The sequence below is a fragment of the Pelophylax lessonae genome (assembly GCF_965119305.1).
Source record: "Pelophylax lessonae genome assembly, chromosome: 13".
Classification (NCBI taxonomy): Eukaryota; Metazoa; Chordata; class Amphibia; order Anura; family Ranidae; genus Pelophylax; species Pelophylax lessonae.
Genome location: NC_138780.1, coordinates 134064981 through 134082598, shown reverse-complemented (window position 1 = coordinate 134082598; position 17618 = coordinate 134064981). Strand labels below are relative to the sequence as shown.

Sequence of the window (17618 nt, the reverse complement as noted above, 5' to 3'; positions counted from 1 at the left end):
GATCCCCTCACCGGTATTCAAACAGTACAAAAAACAAATGGCCACTGCCATCACTGGCCTTTGCAGCAAGGAGCACATGGAAAAGCGATGCATAAAAGACAAAACAAAAGAAAATTGCCAGCTCAACTTACCAACCAGCCTACAACCAACTGAATTAATCCTATCAGTATGCGTTAAAAACAGGGGTTTCCTTTGCACGCATTTGCAAATACATGCTTAAGCTGCAGAGCCACTTCATGGCATCTCAGTATTGTCCTAACTATAATTTTTGACTGTTTTTTTAACACATACTATTAGACAGGATAATTTGGTTGCTTGCAGGCTGGTTGGTAAGTTGAGCTGGAAATTTTATTTTGTTTTGTTTTATATGCATCACCCTTCCATGTGCTCCTTGTTGCAAATGCCAGTTATAAGTGGGGGGTAGTGGCCTCATTTTTGTACTGTTGGAATACTGGTGATGGGACTCACTGGACACCTTTGCTACCATGGTGCTATATGCTGGGTGTCCAGTGCACCCCTGTGCCTTTAAGGAGGGATGGGCTTCCTCCAGACTCACCTGCCCTCTGCCTATCTATTATAATGCACGTGCTTCAACTGTGGATGCTCCCAAAATTTAGAGTTAGGACTACAGACAATACTGGGGTGCCATGAAGTGGCTTTGCAGCTTACGCATGTATTTGCAAATGTGTGCAAACTAAACGCCTGTTTTTAACTAATAGTTACTTAATACTTACTTAATTACTTATTTAATACTTACTTAGACAGGATAATTTGGTTGGTTGTTGGCTGGTTGGTAAGTCGAGCTGGGAATTTTCTTTTGTTTTGTTGTATATGGATTTGGCTGTAAAAAGTTAATCCTCAACCTATTATTGGAACTGGCACATGCCAAGATTGTTTATGTCACATGGGTGCTGCAGTTTATATATGGATGAGATTTTTCCCCGGTTCACACTGTGGCATTTTGAATTTGCAAAGTTTCAAGCTGGCATTTCAGTCGGACTTCGGGGGCGATTTTACAGACATCCGTGCACAGATGTCTATGGAAATCATCCCCTGAAGTCGCCAAAAGTAGTAAAGAAACTACTTTTGGGAATCGGTGCAGCGCCGGCAATTCGGACGGTGAAATTGCCGGCAATTGGTTCTTATTTGACATGTCAAATCGCATGTCAAACTGTGAACGTTGGCTTCGGGATAATCTTACCTGCATTAGTCACCTATTGCTCTTTTGTAATAACGATATTTTTGTTTTAGGCACACAGTTAGATAACTCCCCTAACAACCTAACCCCCTGTGCAGAAGATCTCTGCCTGGTGGATTGTGCATATTACATCAATGCAAGCTTCCCACCACTGTTACGAGAAGAACGCAAAGTGGACATGATTATGTCATTTGATTATGGACTCTCAGATAAATTCAAAGTAAGTACTAAACTACACTACAGTACATGAGTTTTTCATGAGTTTTCCTCTCATAGCCTGTCTCTGTTCATATTGGTCAGTATCGCAGATTTGTTAACCCCTTTTCTACTTGGGCAATTTTTAAAAATTGTTGCACACATTCAAATTTTGTTTTTTTCTAGAAATTTGTGAAATTCCCCAAACAATTATATATTTTCTGAAAGCAGAGGCCCTGTAGAATAAAATGGTAGAAGTAGCAATTATTATTTTTTTTATATATATATTTTACAAGATATTTGTGCAGCTGTTTATTAAATACATATTTTTAGGAAAACACTAAAATTGATTTTGGTGCGCACAAGAACAATATAATACCCACTTTTTTGTAAATTATAACAGATGGGGTTGCACAAATTAAATAGATACCAAACATGTCAAACCTAAAATTTTGTGCACCTGTGGGTAAGCGAAAAACTATGGTACCCCAAATTGCCCATAGCTTTAATAGCTTTTGCAAGTTATTGATTTAGAGTTACAAAGGAGATGAATAAGGTCCCCTCTATCATCCCTACACTTACAGCAGATCGGTTCAGAGGGCAGTCCCTTTTTTTGCAGCTTCAGCCTTAAACTTTGCTACAGCTTTGAGTTCAGATTGCTGTTCCTTCAATGACAATCAACTACACTATCCCCAGAACTGTCCTTTGCCTTAATTTCAACTACATCTGGCACAGCTTAGGCATCTCTAGTAGCCACATTAATGTTTGTATACTGTCCAGATTTAGAAGCATCTGCTCTGCTTACATCCAGTAATCTAGCTAGCACATAGGTATCTGGAGGCACCTGACTATAGAGCAAGCACGCATAAAACAATGTGGCTGCTATAAGTGAAGTGTGCTGCAACAATGAGTAATTGGGGGCTGTGGACAAGTAAAAAGAGAGATGTTACAGAAAATAGCAAAGGTTGAGAGCAAATCTTAGTGGATGCATTCTTGTCCCTTGTTACATATGATCAGAGCTCATTTTACAATTACAGCAGCTTCCAGCTAGTAGCTTAGACCTTCAGCAAGCACAGAGTTAAAATAGTAATAAGCGCATTATGCATTTTGATAATTCTGTTTAGTTTAACTGTGCAATAATTCAGGAGATAATGTGCATTTCTTTTTTATTTCAGTCAGTGGTGCAAACTGAACAATACTGTTCTGCTCATAAGCTATTTTTCCCCAAAATTGAAGTAAGTGACGAGGACAAGGAGAACCCCAAGGAATGCTACGTTTTCTCAGACTGCGAGTACCCAGACTTTCCCATCATCATGCACTTTCCGTTAGTAAATGACACATTCAAGAAGTACAAACAGCCAGGTAAAGAATCCTTCCCTAAAAAGTTAATTTATTCTCTGCCATTAAAGTGTATGCAAACATTGTAAAACAACCTGTTCAGCTTACAATAGTAATGAAAGCAAAACATTTTTTGCATAGATATAAAATCACATTTTTAAATACCTTTCTTCCCTTTTTTCCCCCCTTTTTTATAAGTGATCACATTCCCTCTGCATAAGAGCTAAAAAGGGGGGGGGGGATCAGGAGCACACTGAGCTTCCCAGTGAATGGCTGTGCAGTGGGGGGCATGCCAGGACAAGTCTGATCATTGGAGGAGTTCCCAGCATACAGTGCATACAGAAAGTATTCACAGTGCTTTACTTTTTCCACATTTTGTTATGTTTGTCTTAGTCCAAAATTGATTAAACTCATTATTTTCCTCAATTCTACAAACAATACTCATAATGACAGTGTAAAAGAAGTTTATTTGAAATAAAAAACGAAAACAAAAATCACATGTACATTCACAGCCTTTGCCATGACACTCAAAATTGAGCTCAGGTGCATCATTTTTCCACTGGTCATCCTTGAGATGGTTCTACAACTTGATTGGAGTCCATCTATGGTAAATTCAGTTGATTGGACATGATTTGGAAAGGCACACACCTGTCTATATGAAGTCCCACAGTTAACAGTGCATGTCAGAACACAAACCAAGCCCTGAAGTCCAAGGAATTGTCTGTAGACCTCCAAGACAGGATTGTATTGAGGGACAGATCTGGGGAAGGGTACAGAAAAATTGAGCACAGTGGCCTCCATCATCCGTAAATGGAAGATGTTTGGAACCACCAGGACTCTTCTTAGAGCGGACCGTCCAGTCAAACTGAGCAATCAGGGGAGAAGGGCCTTAGTCAGGGAGGTGACCAAGAACCCGATGGTCACTCTGAAAGGGCTCCAGCGTTTGTCTGTGGAGAGAGGTGAACCTTCCAGAAGAACAACCATCTCTGCAGCACTCCAAATATCAGGCCTGTATGGTAGAGTGACCAGATGGAATCCACTGCTCAGTAAAAGGCCCATGACAGCCCACCTGGAGTTTGCCAAAAGGCACCTGAAGGACTCTGACCATGAGAAACAAAATTCTCTGGTCTGATAAAACAAAGATTGAACTCTTTGGCCTGAATGGCAAGGACCATGTCTGGAGGAAACCAGGCACTGCTCATCAACTGGTGGTGGCAGCAGCATCATGCTGTGGGGATGTTTTTCAGCAGCAGAAACTGGGAGACTAGTCAGAATCGAGGTAAAGATTAATGCAGAAATGTACAGTGACATCCTTGATGAAAACCTGCTCCAGAGCGCTCTGGACCTCAGACTAGGGTGAAGGTTCATCTTCCAACAAGACAATGACCCTAAGCACACAGCCAAGATAACAAAGGAGTGGCTACAGGACAACTCTGTGAATGTCCTTGAGTTGCCCAGCCAGAACCCAGACTTGAACCTGATTGAACAACTCTAGAGAGATCTGAAAATGACTGTGCACTGATGCTCCCCATTCAACCTGATGGAGCCTGAGAGGTCCTTTAACCACTTAAGCCCCGGAGGATTTGGCTGCTAAACGACCAGAGGGTATTTTGCGATTCGGCACTGCGTGACTTTAACGGACAATTGCGCGGTCGTGCGACGCTGTACCTAAACGAATTTGGCGTCCTTTTTTTCCCACAAACAGAGCTTTCTTTTGGCGGTATTTGATCACCTGTGCGATTTTTTGATCACGCGCTATAAACAAAAAAAGAGCGTAAATTTTGCAAAAATAGCAATATTTTTCCCTTTTTTTTATATGAAATTCCCCCCAAAAAAAATGTAAAAATCAAAATTTTTTAATATTTTCGGCCAATTTGTTTTATGCTACCTATGTTTGGTAAAAAAAATCGCAAAAAGCGTATTTTGATTGGTTTGCGCAAAAGTTATTGCGTTTACTAACAAAGGGAAAGATTTTTGTCATTTTTGTTGTTTTTTTTTTTAACGCGTAATGGCGGCGATCTGCGATTTTTTTTGCGGTACTGCGACATTGCGGCGGAAAGATCGGACCCTTGACTGACATTTTTGACACTTTTGGGGTTACCAGTGACATTTCTACAGTAATCAGTGCTATATATATGCACTGTTACTGTAAAAATACACTGGTAGTGAAGGGGTTAACTTTATTTGAGAGGGAGGGGCTGTGTGTGTCCCTAGGGGCGTGATTCTAACTGTGATTGGCTGTGGCTTCAACTGTATGCAGAGTGATCAATGGATCTACATAGTAGATCCATGTGATCAGCTCTCATACAGAGAGGAGAATGACAGGCAGCTTGTTTACACAAGCTGCCTGACTTTCTCCCTCTCCCCTGCCGATCGCAGAGTGGCCGGCGGCGATCGGGTCCGCCGGTCACACGCGCGGGGGGGTCCGTGACCACGCGGGAGCGGGAGCGCGCCTCCGGCGGTGCGCGCTCGCTCCCTAAACCCTCACAGGCGAGCGACGTAGACCTACGTCACTTTGCCTGTGAGGGGCTGACCGCCGCCGTAGATAGTCGTGCGGCGGTCGGCAAGTGGTTAAAGAAGAATGGGAGAAACTGCCCAAAAATAGGTGTGCCAAGCTTGTAGCATCAGACTCAAAAAGACTTGAGACTGTAATTGGTGCCGAAGATGCTTCAACAAAGTAGTACATGTGTACATGTGATTTTTTTATTTTTTATTTTTTTAATAAATTTGCAAAGATTTCAAACAAGCTTTTTTCACGTTGTCATTATGGGGTATTATAAATCAACAAAGTCGTGCTTCATATATATTATTCAAAAAAATTTAATATAATGAATAGAGTTCACATGAAATGGTGAAAAAAAATTTAAGGCAATCTTCTTTCAAAGTTCATTCAGAGCTCCAGCACATCAAGGGAAAAAGACTCCTTGTGTGAATACCACCACCTCTGAAAATATGGGTGGGTACCGGATCTTATTGACCTTCTATCTCTAGAAAGGTCACATTGGTGAGATGTTGTATGCCCCTCTATGGACCTTGGACCTTCTCTCCTCAACTCCAACTTAAACTTTTACTGTATTTAGTACAGATCTGTGGTGCTCTCATCCTTTAATATACTGTGTTGACTGCTCCGGGAACCCTTAGGCAATCCCCTGTTGTCAGAGAGAGCCGCCTTCAAGAATTTTATGTTAATTAATTTTTCACCTAGGTTCAACGCTCCACCAATACTTCTTTTGAAGCAGTAAAAACTTGACAGAGGATCTAACTTAACTTTCTACTAAAACTAAAAAAAAAAAAAGTTTTGCTTAGAGATACAGTGAGGGAAAAAAGTATTTGATCACCTTCTGGTTTTGTACATTTGCCCACTGACAAAGAAATTATCAAGTCTATAATTTAATGGTAGGTTTGTTTTCACAGTAAGACACTGAAAAACAACAAAAAAATCCAGAAAAACACATTCAAAAAAGTTAAACATTGATTTGCATTTTAATGAGTGAAATAAGTATTTGACCCCTTCACAAAACATGACTTGGTACTTGGTGGTAAAACTCCTGTTGGCAATCACAAAGGTCAGACAGTTCTTGTAGTTGGCCACCAGGTTTGCACACATCTCTGGAGAGATTTTCTCCCACTCGTCTTTGCGGATCCTCTCCAAGTCATTAAGGTTTTGAGGCTGATGTTTGGTAATTTGAACCATTAGCTCCCTCCACATATTTTCTATGGGGTTAAGGTCTGGAGGCTGGCTAGGCCACTGCAGGACCTTCATGTGCTTCTTCTTGAACCACTCCGTATGTTGCCTTGGCCGTGTGTTTTGGGTCATTGTTATGCTGGAATACCCATCCATGACCCATCTTCAGTTTTCTTGCTGAGGGAAGGAGGTTCTCATCTAAAATTTGATGGTGCATTGCCCTGTCCATCGTCCCTTTGATGCGGTGAAGTTGTCCTGTCCCCTTAGCAGAAAAACACCCCCAAAGCATAATGTTTCCACCTCCATGTTTGACGGTGGGATGGTGTTCTTTGGGTCATAGGCAGCATTCCTCCTCCTCCAAACACGCGAGTTGATTACAAAGAGCTCAATTTTGGTCTCATCTGACCACAACATTTTCACCCAGTTCTCCTCTGAATCATTCTGATGTTCATTAGCCTATACATATGCTTTCTTGAGCAGCGGGACTTTGCAGGAGCTGCAGGATTTCAGTCCTTTACGGCGTAGTGTGTTACCAATTGTTTTCTTGGTGACTATTTGCCCAGCTGCCTTGAGATCATTGAAAAGATTCTCCCGTGTAGTTCTTGGCTGATTCTTCACCGTTCTCATGATCATTGAAACTCTACAAGGTGAGCACTTGCATGGAGCCCCATACCGAGGAAGATTGACAGCTATTTTGTGTTTCTTCCATTTGCGAATAATCACACCAACTGTTATTGACCTCTCACCAAGCTGCTTGGCGATGGTCTTATAGCCTATTCCAGCCTTGTGTAGGTCTACAATTTTGTCCCTAACATCCTTGGACAGCTCTTTGGTCTTGATCATGGTGGAAAAACTGAGATTAGGAGAACTCTCTTTACCCTGGTTCACACTGAGGCAATTTTGAAGCTTGCACGATTTCGGCTGAACTCGCACAATTTCAAGCCGGAATTTCAGTCCGACTTTGGGGGTGATTTCACAGACATCTGTGCAGGTTACTGCACAGATGTCTATGGAAATGGCACCCCAAAGTTGCCAAAAGTAGTACAGAAACTTCTTTTGGGAATTGGTGCGGTGCAATTGCCGGCAATTGGATTTGATTTGACATGTCAAATTGCATGTTAAACCGGACCAATGTGAACGTGGGCTTTAAGAGAGTGCTGCTAATCTCAGCTCAGTTCCTAAATAGAAGACACCTGGGAGACAGAAATCTTGCTGATTGATAGGGGATCAAAAACTTATTTTACTCCTTAAAATGCAAATAATTTTATAACTTTTTTTAAATGCGTTTTTCTGGATATTTTTGCTTTTATTCTGTCTCTCACTGTTAAAATAAACCTACCATTAAAATTGTACACTGATATTTCTTTCTCAGTGGGCAAACGTACAAAACCAGCATGGGATCAAATACTTTTTTCCCTCACGGTATACTTTAAAAGACCAGCCTACACAAAACTAATATTAAACGCATCTCTGGAAAACATGCACATTTTCCATTGTTGTATCCCATTAAACACACTGCAAGCACAAAAAAAATACTGTTGATGTGCCAGAAATATAGTGAGCCTCCTTCCTTGCTCTTTGATATGACAACACAACTCTGAACTCCTAACCATGTGGTGTCAGCTCTGCCTACTTCATTTCTGAAGGATTACAAAGAACACTGACCCCTCCTCATCTCCATAACCCCTCCTTGTGCACAGGCAGAGAGTGCAGGTAGTTATCGTTTCACAAGATTGAGATATTTTGCACATATTGAGTAAATATAACAAAACACATTCTATAATATATTTAACAGAACAAAGGGGAGCAACTAAGATAAAATAATTTACATACACTTTAAAGAAAATCTGAAAACATATTCAAAGAGATTTCATATGAAAATTCTAGTGTCCCAGCTGGCATGCTGACTCTTATGACTGCAATACTCTGAGTCACTGACCCAACCTTAATACGCCTACTATTTTATTAGTTTTTAATTTTTATTTAAATTAAAAAGACTATTTGTAGAAGCAACACAAACAGCAAGTACATTTGTAAAAATTAATAACCTCCATCGTGTATTTGTTCTTGTCTATATTACCTATAATATGAAAAATATAGAAGCTGCTTTTGCTAACCTGTTTCTGAAAATGGCAGTTGCCTGACTGCCTAACACTTCAGTAGTTTCTGAGGACCTGTCTGAACATTTAAAAAAGTGCATGTAAATGTAACAGTTATTTAAAATGTACACATCCACTGTAATCCATTGTATAGAACTAGCTTAAAGAGTATGTAAAGGCAAAGCGCACTCAGCTTCTAAGTCCTGCCGTAGACTGACAATACACAGCAGTTTTTATATTGAGTGGTGTCATCCCTGCCCAATGTGTTTTGGTAAGCTACTAAACCTCTCCAAATCTTGGATTTCTGCATCATAAAGATTATTCATTCTGTACTCTAAGATGAGAACTGGGAGGGCTAATTAGATTCTTTGAGATTACACATGAAGTGTGCAGAGGATGCAGTACAATACTGAACTTCTGACCAGATTAACAGATCTCTTTTTGAACTAATCAAACAGATACAATAAAATACCTTCAATGGAGTAATAAACAGACCAAATGGTGTTCATGGTTGTGGCTTACTTACACTTTAAATGGAAGCTGCTTGGACTTTCTGACCCTGCCTTATACTGCATGGCAGTCCATATGGCCAGAGTGGTTGATTGGTGCACACACGCCTCTCACAAACTTTGGGTGTCGTTGGAACAGGAATCAGTAGCGGTCACCTTAGATGACCTTCCATGGGCAGGAGTTCCACACCCTCTAATTGAATCCACCTTGATAGAACTCACTAGATATTACAAGCTGGCAGCGACTTCCAGCTTCCTCTCTCCGCTGAAACCTATTATCGGCCGCCCAGACTTTGCTCTGGGGCTTACTGATAGAGCCTTTCATCCCCAACAGGATCTGAACCTTTCTTGGCCCATCTGGATGGGTCCGTCCATCAGACCTGTTTGGTTCTCTTAATTCTACAGCTCTGGGCCAGTGGAAAATGTTACAGTTATCCTACCTCCTCTGGTCCCTTCCCAACCATTCCAGGTTCCTAAGATAACCTACTTCATTTTAAGATCTTTGTGTGGGAGAGGGGCCAATTCGGAAATTTCTCTCCATTTCTTATGGTATTTTACTTGCAGTCATGTCTCAGCAAGACCCACCATATATGCTCAAATGGGAAAGAGACCTAAAAACGACATTTTCTGAAGACCAAAGAATCAAATATCTTTTTTTCCACACAAATATTCTCTTTGCAGTAAATATCAGGAGACCTCAAAATCTTGTCCCTCTTCCCTGGACATAGTCCTTTACAGTATCTCACAAAAGTGAGTACACCCCTCACATTTTTGTAAATCTTTTAACACATCTTTTCATGTGGGAACACTGAAAAAATGACACTTTGCTGCAATGTAAAGTAGTGAGTGTGTACACCTTGTATAACAGTGTAAATTTGCTTCCCCCACAAAATAACTCAACACACAGCCATTAATGTCGAAAACGCTTGCAACAAAAGTGAGTACACCCCTAAGTGAACATGTCCAAATTGGGCCCAAAGTGTCAATATTTTGTGTGGCCACCATTATTTTCCAGCACTACCTGAACCCTCTTGGGCATGGAGTTCACCAGAGCTTCACAGGTTGCCACTGGGGTCCTCTTCCACTCCTCCATAATGACATCACAGAGCTAGTGGATGTTAGAGACCTTGCGCTCCTCCACCTTTTGTTTTGAGGATTCCCTGCAGATGCTCAATAGGGTGCTCAATAGGGTTTAGGTCTGGAGAAATGCTTGGCCAGTCCAACATCTTTAACCTCAGCTTCTTTAGCAAGACAGTGGTCATCTTGGAGGTGTGTTTGGGGTCGTTATCGTGTTGGAATACTGACCTATGTCCCAGTCTCAAAAGAGAGGGGATCGTGCTCAGCTTCAGTATGTCACAGTCCCCAGTGGCGGTAGCACTCATGCTGCCCTAGATCATGACACTCCCACCACCTTACTGAAGGCAAGACACACTTGTCTTTGTACTCCTCACCTGGTTGCTGCCACACATGCTTGACACCATCTGAACCAAATAGGTTTATCTTGGTCTCATCAGACCACAGGACATGGTTCCAGTAATCCATGTCCTTAGTCTGCTTATGTTCAGAAAGCTGTTTGAGGGCTTTCTTGTGCATCATCTTTAGGGATGACAGCCATGCAGACCAATTTAATGCAGTGTGCGGCGTATGGTCTGAGCACTGACAGGCTGACCCCCCCACCCCTTCAACCTCTGCAGCAATGGTGGCAGCATTCATACATCTATTTCCCCAAGACAACCTCTGGATATGACGCTGAGGACAAGCACTCAACGTCTTTGGTCAATTATGACGAGGCCTGTTCTGAGTGTAACCTGTGCTGTTAAACCACTGAATGGTCTTGGCCACCATGCTGCAGCTCAGTTTCAGGGTCTTGGCAATCTTTTTATAGCCTAGGCTAGCAACAATTCTTTTTTTCAGATCCTCAGAGTTCTTTGCCATGAGACCTTGTAACACTAACGAGTCACATGACACCGGGGAGGGAAAATGGCAAATTGGTCCAATTTGGACATTTTCACTTAGGGGTGTACTCACTTTTGTTGCCAATGGTTTAGATATTAATGGCTGCGTGTTGAGTTATTTTTAGGGGACAGTAAATTTACACTGTTATACAAGCTGTAAACTCACTACTTTACATTGTAGCAAAGTGTAATTTCTTCAGTGTTGTCACATGCAAAGTTGTATTAAGATATTTACAAAAATGTGAGGGGTGTACTCACTTTTGTGAGATACTGTATGTTGGCGATGTGGCTCCCAAGCTAGAACACTATTTAATTTTTTTGGGAATGTCCCAAGATTCGCCCCTTTTGGCAACAGGTCTTACAAATTGTGCACAAACTCACAGACTACTCTCTTTTCGACCACCTCTTACTCCTATGTCGAGTAAGAGATACTGTAAATCCCTTCTGAAGCATCTTCTGAATGCCGCCAGGGCATGTATTCTCAGTATGTGGACACAACAAGCCCCACCCCCTATATTGCAATAGTTTGCCAGGGTGAATGATATTCAGCAGATGGAACACCTTACTGCGGTCCTCAGGGACAAGACGGAGGAACACAATACGTGCTGGCTATATTGGGGCATGTTACCCTATCCTTATTTACCTGAAGATACTCAATTCTGAGAGCTCAATTCCTTGTGCTACCAACCTCACCGTGGTTCCCTTCCTATTGCCTCTCAGCCCCCCCCCCTTTCTTTTTCCTCTATCCCCCTATCCCACCCCCTTACTTTTGCCTCACTTCTCTCCTTTTTCCCTTTTTCTCCCTTTCTTAGACACCTAATATGTCCCCTTTTCTGTCTGAAAACTTTGGAAAATGCTTTTTGGTATGCACCAATCATATGGTATGACTTTTGTGAGCTGAGAGGGGTACCCCCTTTGATAGAGGGTCAACGCTTGCCCTTACCTGACAATAGATAAGTGCCTGTAAGTGAACTGATCCTCTCAGTAGTCATGTTCCTACAAATACTTTTTACCACATGGTAATGCTTTTTGTTTCTACAGTTATCTATTACCCTGAATTGTTAATTATGATCTGTTACCATATTGACACTTGGTATATTACGTGGTTAGTGACTATTAAACTCTGTTATTTGAATTTCCATTATGTTGCCATTGAGAACCTTTCTCAGGGATGTGCTGTCATGTCATACTACTGGGATATGTTGCATACCCATAAATAAAGAATGAAAAATAAAATAGAAGCTGCTTACAGATGTAAAGCGCAGGCAGACAGAGGTGCACATACCTGCAGCCGATTTCAGTATTCTTTGTTTTGCTTATATATTGGAATAATCTGACCAGAGAAAGCTTCAGCAATTCCGTATAGTAATAAAGTTTGCCCAATCCATCCAGACTTACCCACATTCCTAATCGCCAGTGAGGCAGCCCATCGAGATGATGGACAAATAAAAATGTTTGGGGGTGAAGCTTAGCTATCTACACCACCTAAGACAGTTGCCCGAACCTTTGCCTGGTCAGACCAGCAGATAGTAAAAAGTGGTGCAGGGATGTGCAAGCACTTCATATCTGTCTGCAGCTTTCAGTATGGTTAAAGTGGCATAGTCTCTTTAAAGTGGATTTTATTGTTATGATTATTAAAATTTACAGATCAAAAGGCCAAGTAGTAGCATTAGCAAATAATATTTTCCAACAAAGTAAAATTCTTCTTCTTTTACCATGAATAAAACACTGCTATTCTTCCTTGGTGTGAATGCAGAATCAGAAAACCACACACCTATGAAATGCTCCATTTGTCACCATCTTTATTTCTCTGCAGGTGTTGAGAGGGTAACCGATGAGGAGAAGGAGGAAGGAGATGTTCCCTTGTCTGGACTCTTTTCACCTTACAAAGTGTTCCGATTAACATACAGTGACGAAGATTTTGATAAACTGATAAATCTGACAGAATACAATGTGCTTAACAGCGTGGAGGTCATTCTGCAGACCTTGCGTAACGTAATTGAACGCAAACAGAAACGTAGACCTAGCAACAGCGTTTGAACCGCGAGTCTGTGAACCAAAATGCCAAACCATCATCACTACATCGTACACATGGATTTTGTAATGGCTGTAGTTCAGGCGGCTTCCAAAAAAATACTTTTAAATACCTTCCTTTTTTTTTTCCATATCTGTGTACACATGGTATCTAAAAACAAAACCTCACATTGCAATGGAACTCCTGGATAGTGCAGTTAGATATGCCAGTTTGGTTCAGTCATTTTTCTTCATGGAAGATATAGTCAGCATGTGAAAAGATAGCCAAATTGGAATAAATGTTCTAAGTATGTAAATAGTTTATATTTATATGATGGATATATATTTATATAGAGATAGATAGATAGATAGATAGATAGATAGATAGATAGATAGATAGATAGATAGATAGATAGATAGATAGATAGATAGATAGATAGATAGATAGATAGATAGATAGATAGATAGATAGATAGATTATATATATATATTCAACCAATCATGGCATTCAGCATCATATAGGATGTTTGTGTGAGACACTTTTTATTAATGTCTTTTATTTATTTCATTTATTAAATAAAATATGTTCTCGTAGAAGAACGTTAAGCAAACCTATTGTTATTTACTTTTTTTTTTTTTTTGTTTTGTTTTTTTTGGGATGCAAAGTGCCTTTTACCCAGATTGAAAAATACTGGGGAGAGTTAGAACATGGTCAGGTTTTCTAAGCGTTTTTCTGTTTGAGAGATTCACCCTAACTTTGTTCCCTAGGTGATTCACCCCAACTTTGGGTCTTGGGATATTTACCCTCATTTAAGGGGGTGAATAAAGAATTGGCAATCTCCCAAGACACACAAGGTAAAGGTGAATCTCCTAGGACAATATGGGGTTTATTTATAAAGAGTTTGTATAGCTATTCACCCAGGAAAAGTGTACGTACATTTGTTCTATGTCAGAGGTCTGCAAACTTTCTAAACAAATGGACAGATTACTTTCATTCTGACTTTAGGAGAGCCAGACTGTGGCCAATGGGGGTAGAAAATGTCCTGCGTCATTGGTGCCTCAGGCTTGGTTGACAGTGGGAGTAAGAAAATTGCACAGCGCCTGGGGTCAATAGGAAAATGAATAGTTTCCCATCATTGATACCGATGGGAAGAATAGTACCCCATTGTTGGTGCCAATGGAAGGAATAGTGGCCAATTGTTAATGTCAGTGGAAGGAATAGTGCCCTGTCTTTATTGCCAGTGGAAATAGTGCCCTTTCTTTGGTGTAAGTGGAAGGAGTAGTGCCCTGTCTTTGGGGTCAGTGGAAGGAATTGTGCCCTTTATTTGGTGTAAGTGGAAGGAATAGGGCCCCATCGTTGATGTTAGTGGATGAATTAGTGGCCAATTGTTGGTGTCAGTGGAAGAAATAGTGCCTTGTCTTTGGGGTCAGTGGAAGGAATTGTGCCCTGTCTTTGGTGTCAGTGAAAGAAATTGTGCCGTCTTTGGTGTCAGTGGAAGAAATGGGCCCCGTCTTTGGTGTTAGAGGAAGGAATAGGGCCCCATCATTGATATTACTGGGAGGAATAGTGTCTTGTATCAGTGGGAGGGAAAGTACCTAAAGGGCTGGATAAAGGCAAATAAAGGGGTGATTCTGGCCCCTAGGCTAGTTTGGAGACTATTATTCTATGTGAATAGGTGAAAAAAATATTGTAAACAGTGTTATTCGAGTGTGAGTCATTTACATGATTTAAAACCTAAAATACTACATTTGACAACAAGTTGGGGCTAAGTATTATAGTAAATTCCTGTGATACTTAAATACACAAAGTCTCACTCTGCATCTTAGGAGATTCACCCTCATTCTGTGTCTTGGGAGATTCACCAATTTTATCCTGAAAAAGTCACCCTTACATTGTGTCCAAGGAGTCATTGTTGCAGGGACCAAAAAGGAGAAATCACGTCCACAGTTATCCATGAATTAGGAGTAAAAGCAAAATCTCCCCATACAGGGACACCAGTTACAGTGGCAGCTGATCCCTGCGTTCTGTGTGAGAGCAGCAATCTGGATTATGCAGGGCAGCATAAAAAATAATATAGTCTCTACAGTGTTACTATAAATGTACTTTTTTTCCCTAATAAGCAGGAAATGTATTAATAAAAAGATGACAATAACAAAAAATACATTTTTTTTTTCAAAATTTTTACTTTTCCTTAATTAAGATTTTTAAATTAATACATTTTAAATGAATGTTAAGACAAGCATCCATTTCTACATATTTATAACATCTTAGTTATTAAAATAGATCATTAAAAATAAATATGTGTAAATATATAGAATGTTGATAATTGCACAGCTGGTACATATTTTCCCTGAGTAGGCATGGTAAGGGGTAATGCCAGGCAAATGGATGTATTGTAGATCATTGGAGCAAGGGTAGACAAGTGGTATATATATTTTGTTCACCAGATGCCTGAATCTCCTTTTCGCCTCCATAACTTGGACAAACCCCACCAGGACTGACAAACGCACTGGAAATAACTTTGAATCTGACTGTTTAATGTGAGAGACCACAGACATCTAAACATTGATTAAAAAAAAATTCAAGTATGTATTCCTAAAGCCTAACCCTAGATTTTACTTGACTTTAAATAGTTTGTTGGGGCCAAGCTGACCCAAATTAACTATTTCCTTTATGGTACATGTGGTCGCTGCCAGCGCTGTATAAACTGAACTGTATGTAGCAACAGAGCTGTGTTCTGGCAGCGGTACAGAGACTTCCCGCCTCATTCCCGAAATTAGATCAAGTTGGGCTGAGCGATTGTGAGCCATTCAAAGGAAGCTTTGTATTTTTATGAAGGAAAACAAAACTTCCCCTGATTGGCCGAGGTGGTGGGGTGGGTGGATGATGTCACACTATTTACAGTATGTACATACAGTTTTTACAGCGCTGACAGCGGCCACATGTATTTGTACAGGAAATAGTTTGTTGGGGCCAACTTGGTCCCGACAAACTATTTAAAGTAAAATGAATCGTGGATTTAGGCTTTAACTCAAAAAGTCCCTCCTGTTGCTATCAGCCTCTCCAAATATCCAAATTCGCTTTTCTTTGCTTCTGTGATCTGATCTGTTAGAAGGTGGCTATGTGCGTTCTCTATGCTCCCTCTGTACATAGGAATGTAGCCACTCTTCTCTTGCTCTCTCCTGAGATGGACTGGGACTATGGGATTTGTAGTGTGCATAGAGTAGTGTACATGACCACAACTGCACTGGAATTGGGAGAAAAAGGAGAGGTTTGGAAGCTTATGGAGATTGCAACAAGGAGGCAGAAAAAAACACAGTAAGAAAAAATTTCATGAAAAATAGATTGCAAGAAGAACACTAAGTAGTGGATGTGTGTGGATAATTTTGGGAGAATAGTGTCACTTTATTGTTTAGTGTCACTTTATTAAAATAAAATCCACTCTCTGGAATTCATGAAGTGTTTTGTACAAACTCATCAGAAATCTCGCAATAGTGTGACAAATGGTAAAACTTGCAACAGATTTGTATACATGTCAGTAAGGTGTAGAGTATATGAAGCAGTCACAACTCTGATAGAGGGAGGTAATAATGTAGAGGGTGGTAATACATCACCTTATAACAGAGCTGCAATGGAATGCCAAAAATAGAGAATGAAATTAAAATTTTTTAGAACTGGTGGCTAATTTATTGGATATGAATATGCTTTTCATTGACCTTGTTCAATAGAGATTTCATCCGTATAAGTTCAGTAACCCATAGCAATCAATCAGCATTCATCTTGTACTTCAAAAAAGAAAAACTTAGGAACAGACAGGCTCTTTATTGCAGAAAATACATGCTACGTCTCTTCTGCAATAAAATAAACGTACCTGCCAGTTGGCAATCCTCTGTAGAATGTACACTGAGCTGAGGATGCATAGCTCAGGATACAGTCTCAGCATGGAGCCTGTGTGCCCGGATGAATGAACTGGAGTGGAGTCAATGAAAAACCTGCCATGCAGGCAGCACACAAAGTGCTCCTTAATTTTTTCCTATTGCGGGAAATCATGTTATTTTTCCAGAAACTTTGAAACAATAGGGTTTGCAGACGAAATGGCTGTCGGCCATTTCTAGGCTACAGTTATCCATTCTGCCCTCATTGTTGCAAACCAGATTTCAGCAGCACATAATATCTATGGTGCCCGTGTGACATTACATATAATACATGGCAATGGTGCTCCCACCACGCTGCAATTTACTTCTTGAAAAACTTCTTAAAAACATTTTTTTCTTTTTTGTGTTTCTCCTTCACATCATCTGTCTCCAGTAGATTTGGGGTGTAGGAATTTCCTAGGTCGCTCCTTTCGGAAGTGATGTAAACTGTGGAAAAGAGATAAGATTCATCAATGTTTTGGTCAGGTTCTACTGGGAGTTTGATGTACCTGGCGATTTTACCCTACCGGTCCCTGGTTAGGAAGATCCATCTGCTGGATTCCAAAGGATTACTGATAACAATACAACTGACCTTCATGAATACACACATGAGCCTATTCAGCCCAATGGTAAGCTTAGGCTCCTTCTACATGGGCTTTCGGATCTGGTGCACCTGCCAGGTTTTCAGGTGGACCTGATCAGATGCTTCAT

General features: G+C 40.6%; 2 protein-coding genes across 4 annotated transcripts in view; one reads left to right on the top strand and one right to left on the bottom strand.

The window, feature by feature from the left end:
* The window catches only part of LOC309569405 (cytosolic phospholipase A2 delta-like), a 102540-nt gene extending 89446 nt beyond the window's left edge, over positions 1 to 13094 (top strand). For all 3 annotated transcript variants that reach the window (XM_082275224.1, XM_082275222.1, XM_082275223.1), the window contains 3 exons: positions 1252 to 1418; positions 2569 to 2755; positions 12796 to 13094. In XM_082275224.1, coding sequence (XP_082131350.1) covers positions 1252 to 1418; positions 2569 to 2755; positions 12796 to 13019 — 578 coding nt within the window. In that variant the 3' untranslated portion in view covers positions 13020 to 13094. The remainder of the gene's footprint in view (positions 1 to 1251; positions 1419 to 2568; positions 2756 to 12795) is intronic.
* A 3711-nt stretch (positions 13095 to 16805) lies between these two features.
* Positions 16806 to 17618, bottom strand: part of SPTBN5 (spectrin beta, non-erythrocytic 5) — a gene marked incomplete at its 5' end in the record, with an annotated part of 344281 nt that continues 343468 nt past the window's right edge. The window contains one exon of the mRNA XM_082275221.1: positions 16806 to 17354. Coding sequence (XP_082131347.1) covers positions 17230 to 17354 — 125 coding nt within the window. The 3' untranslated portion in view covers positions 16806 to 17229. The remainder of the gene's footprint in view (positions 17355 to 17618) is intronic.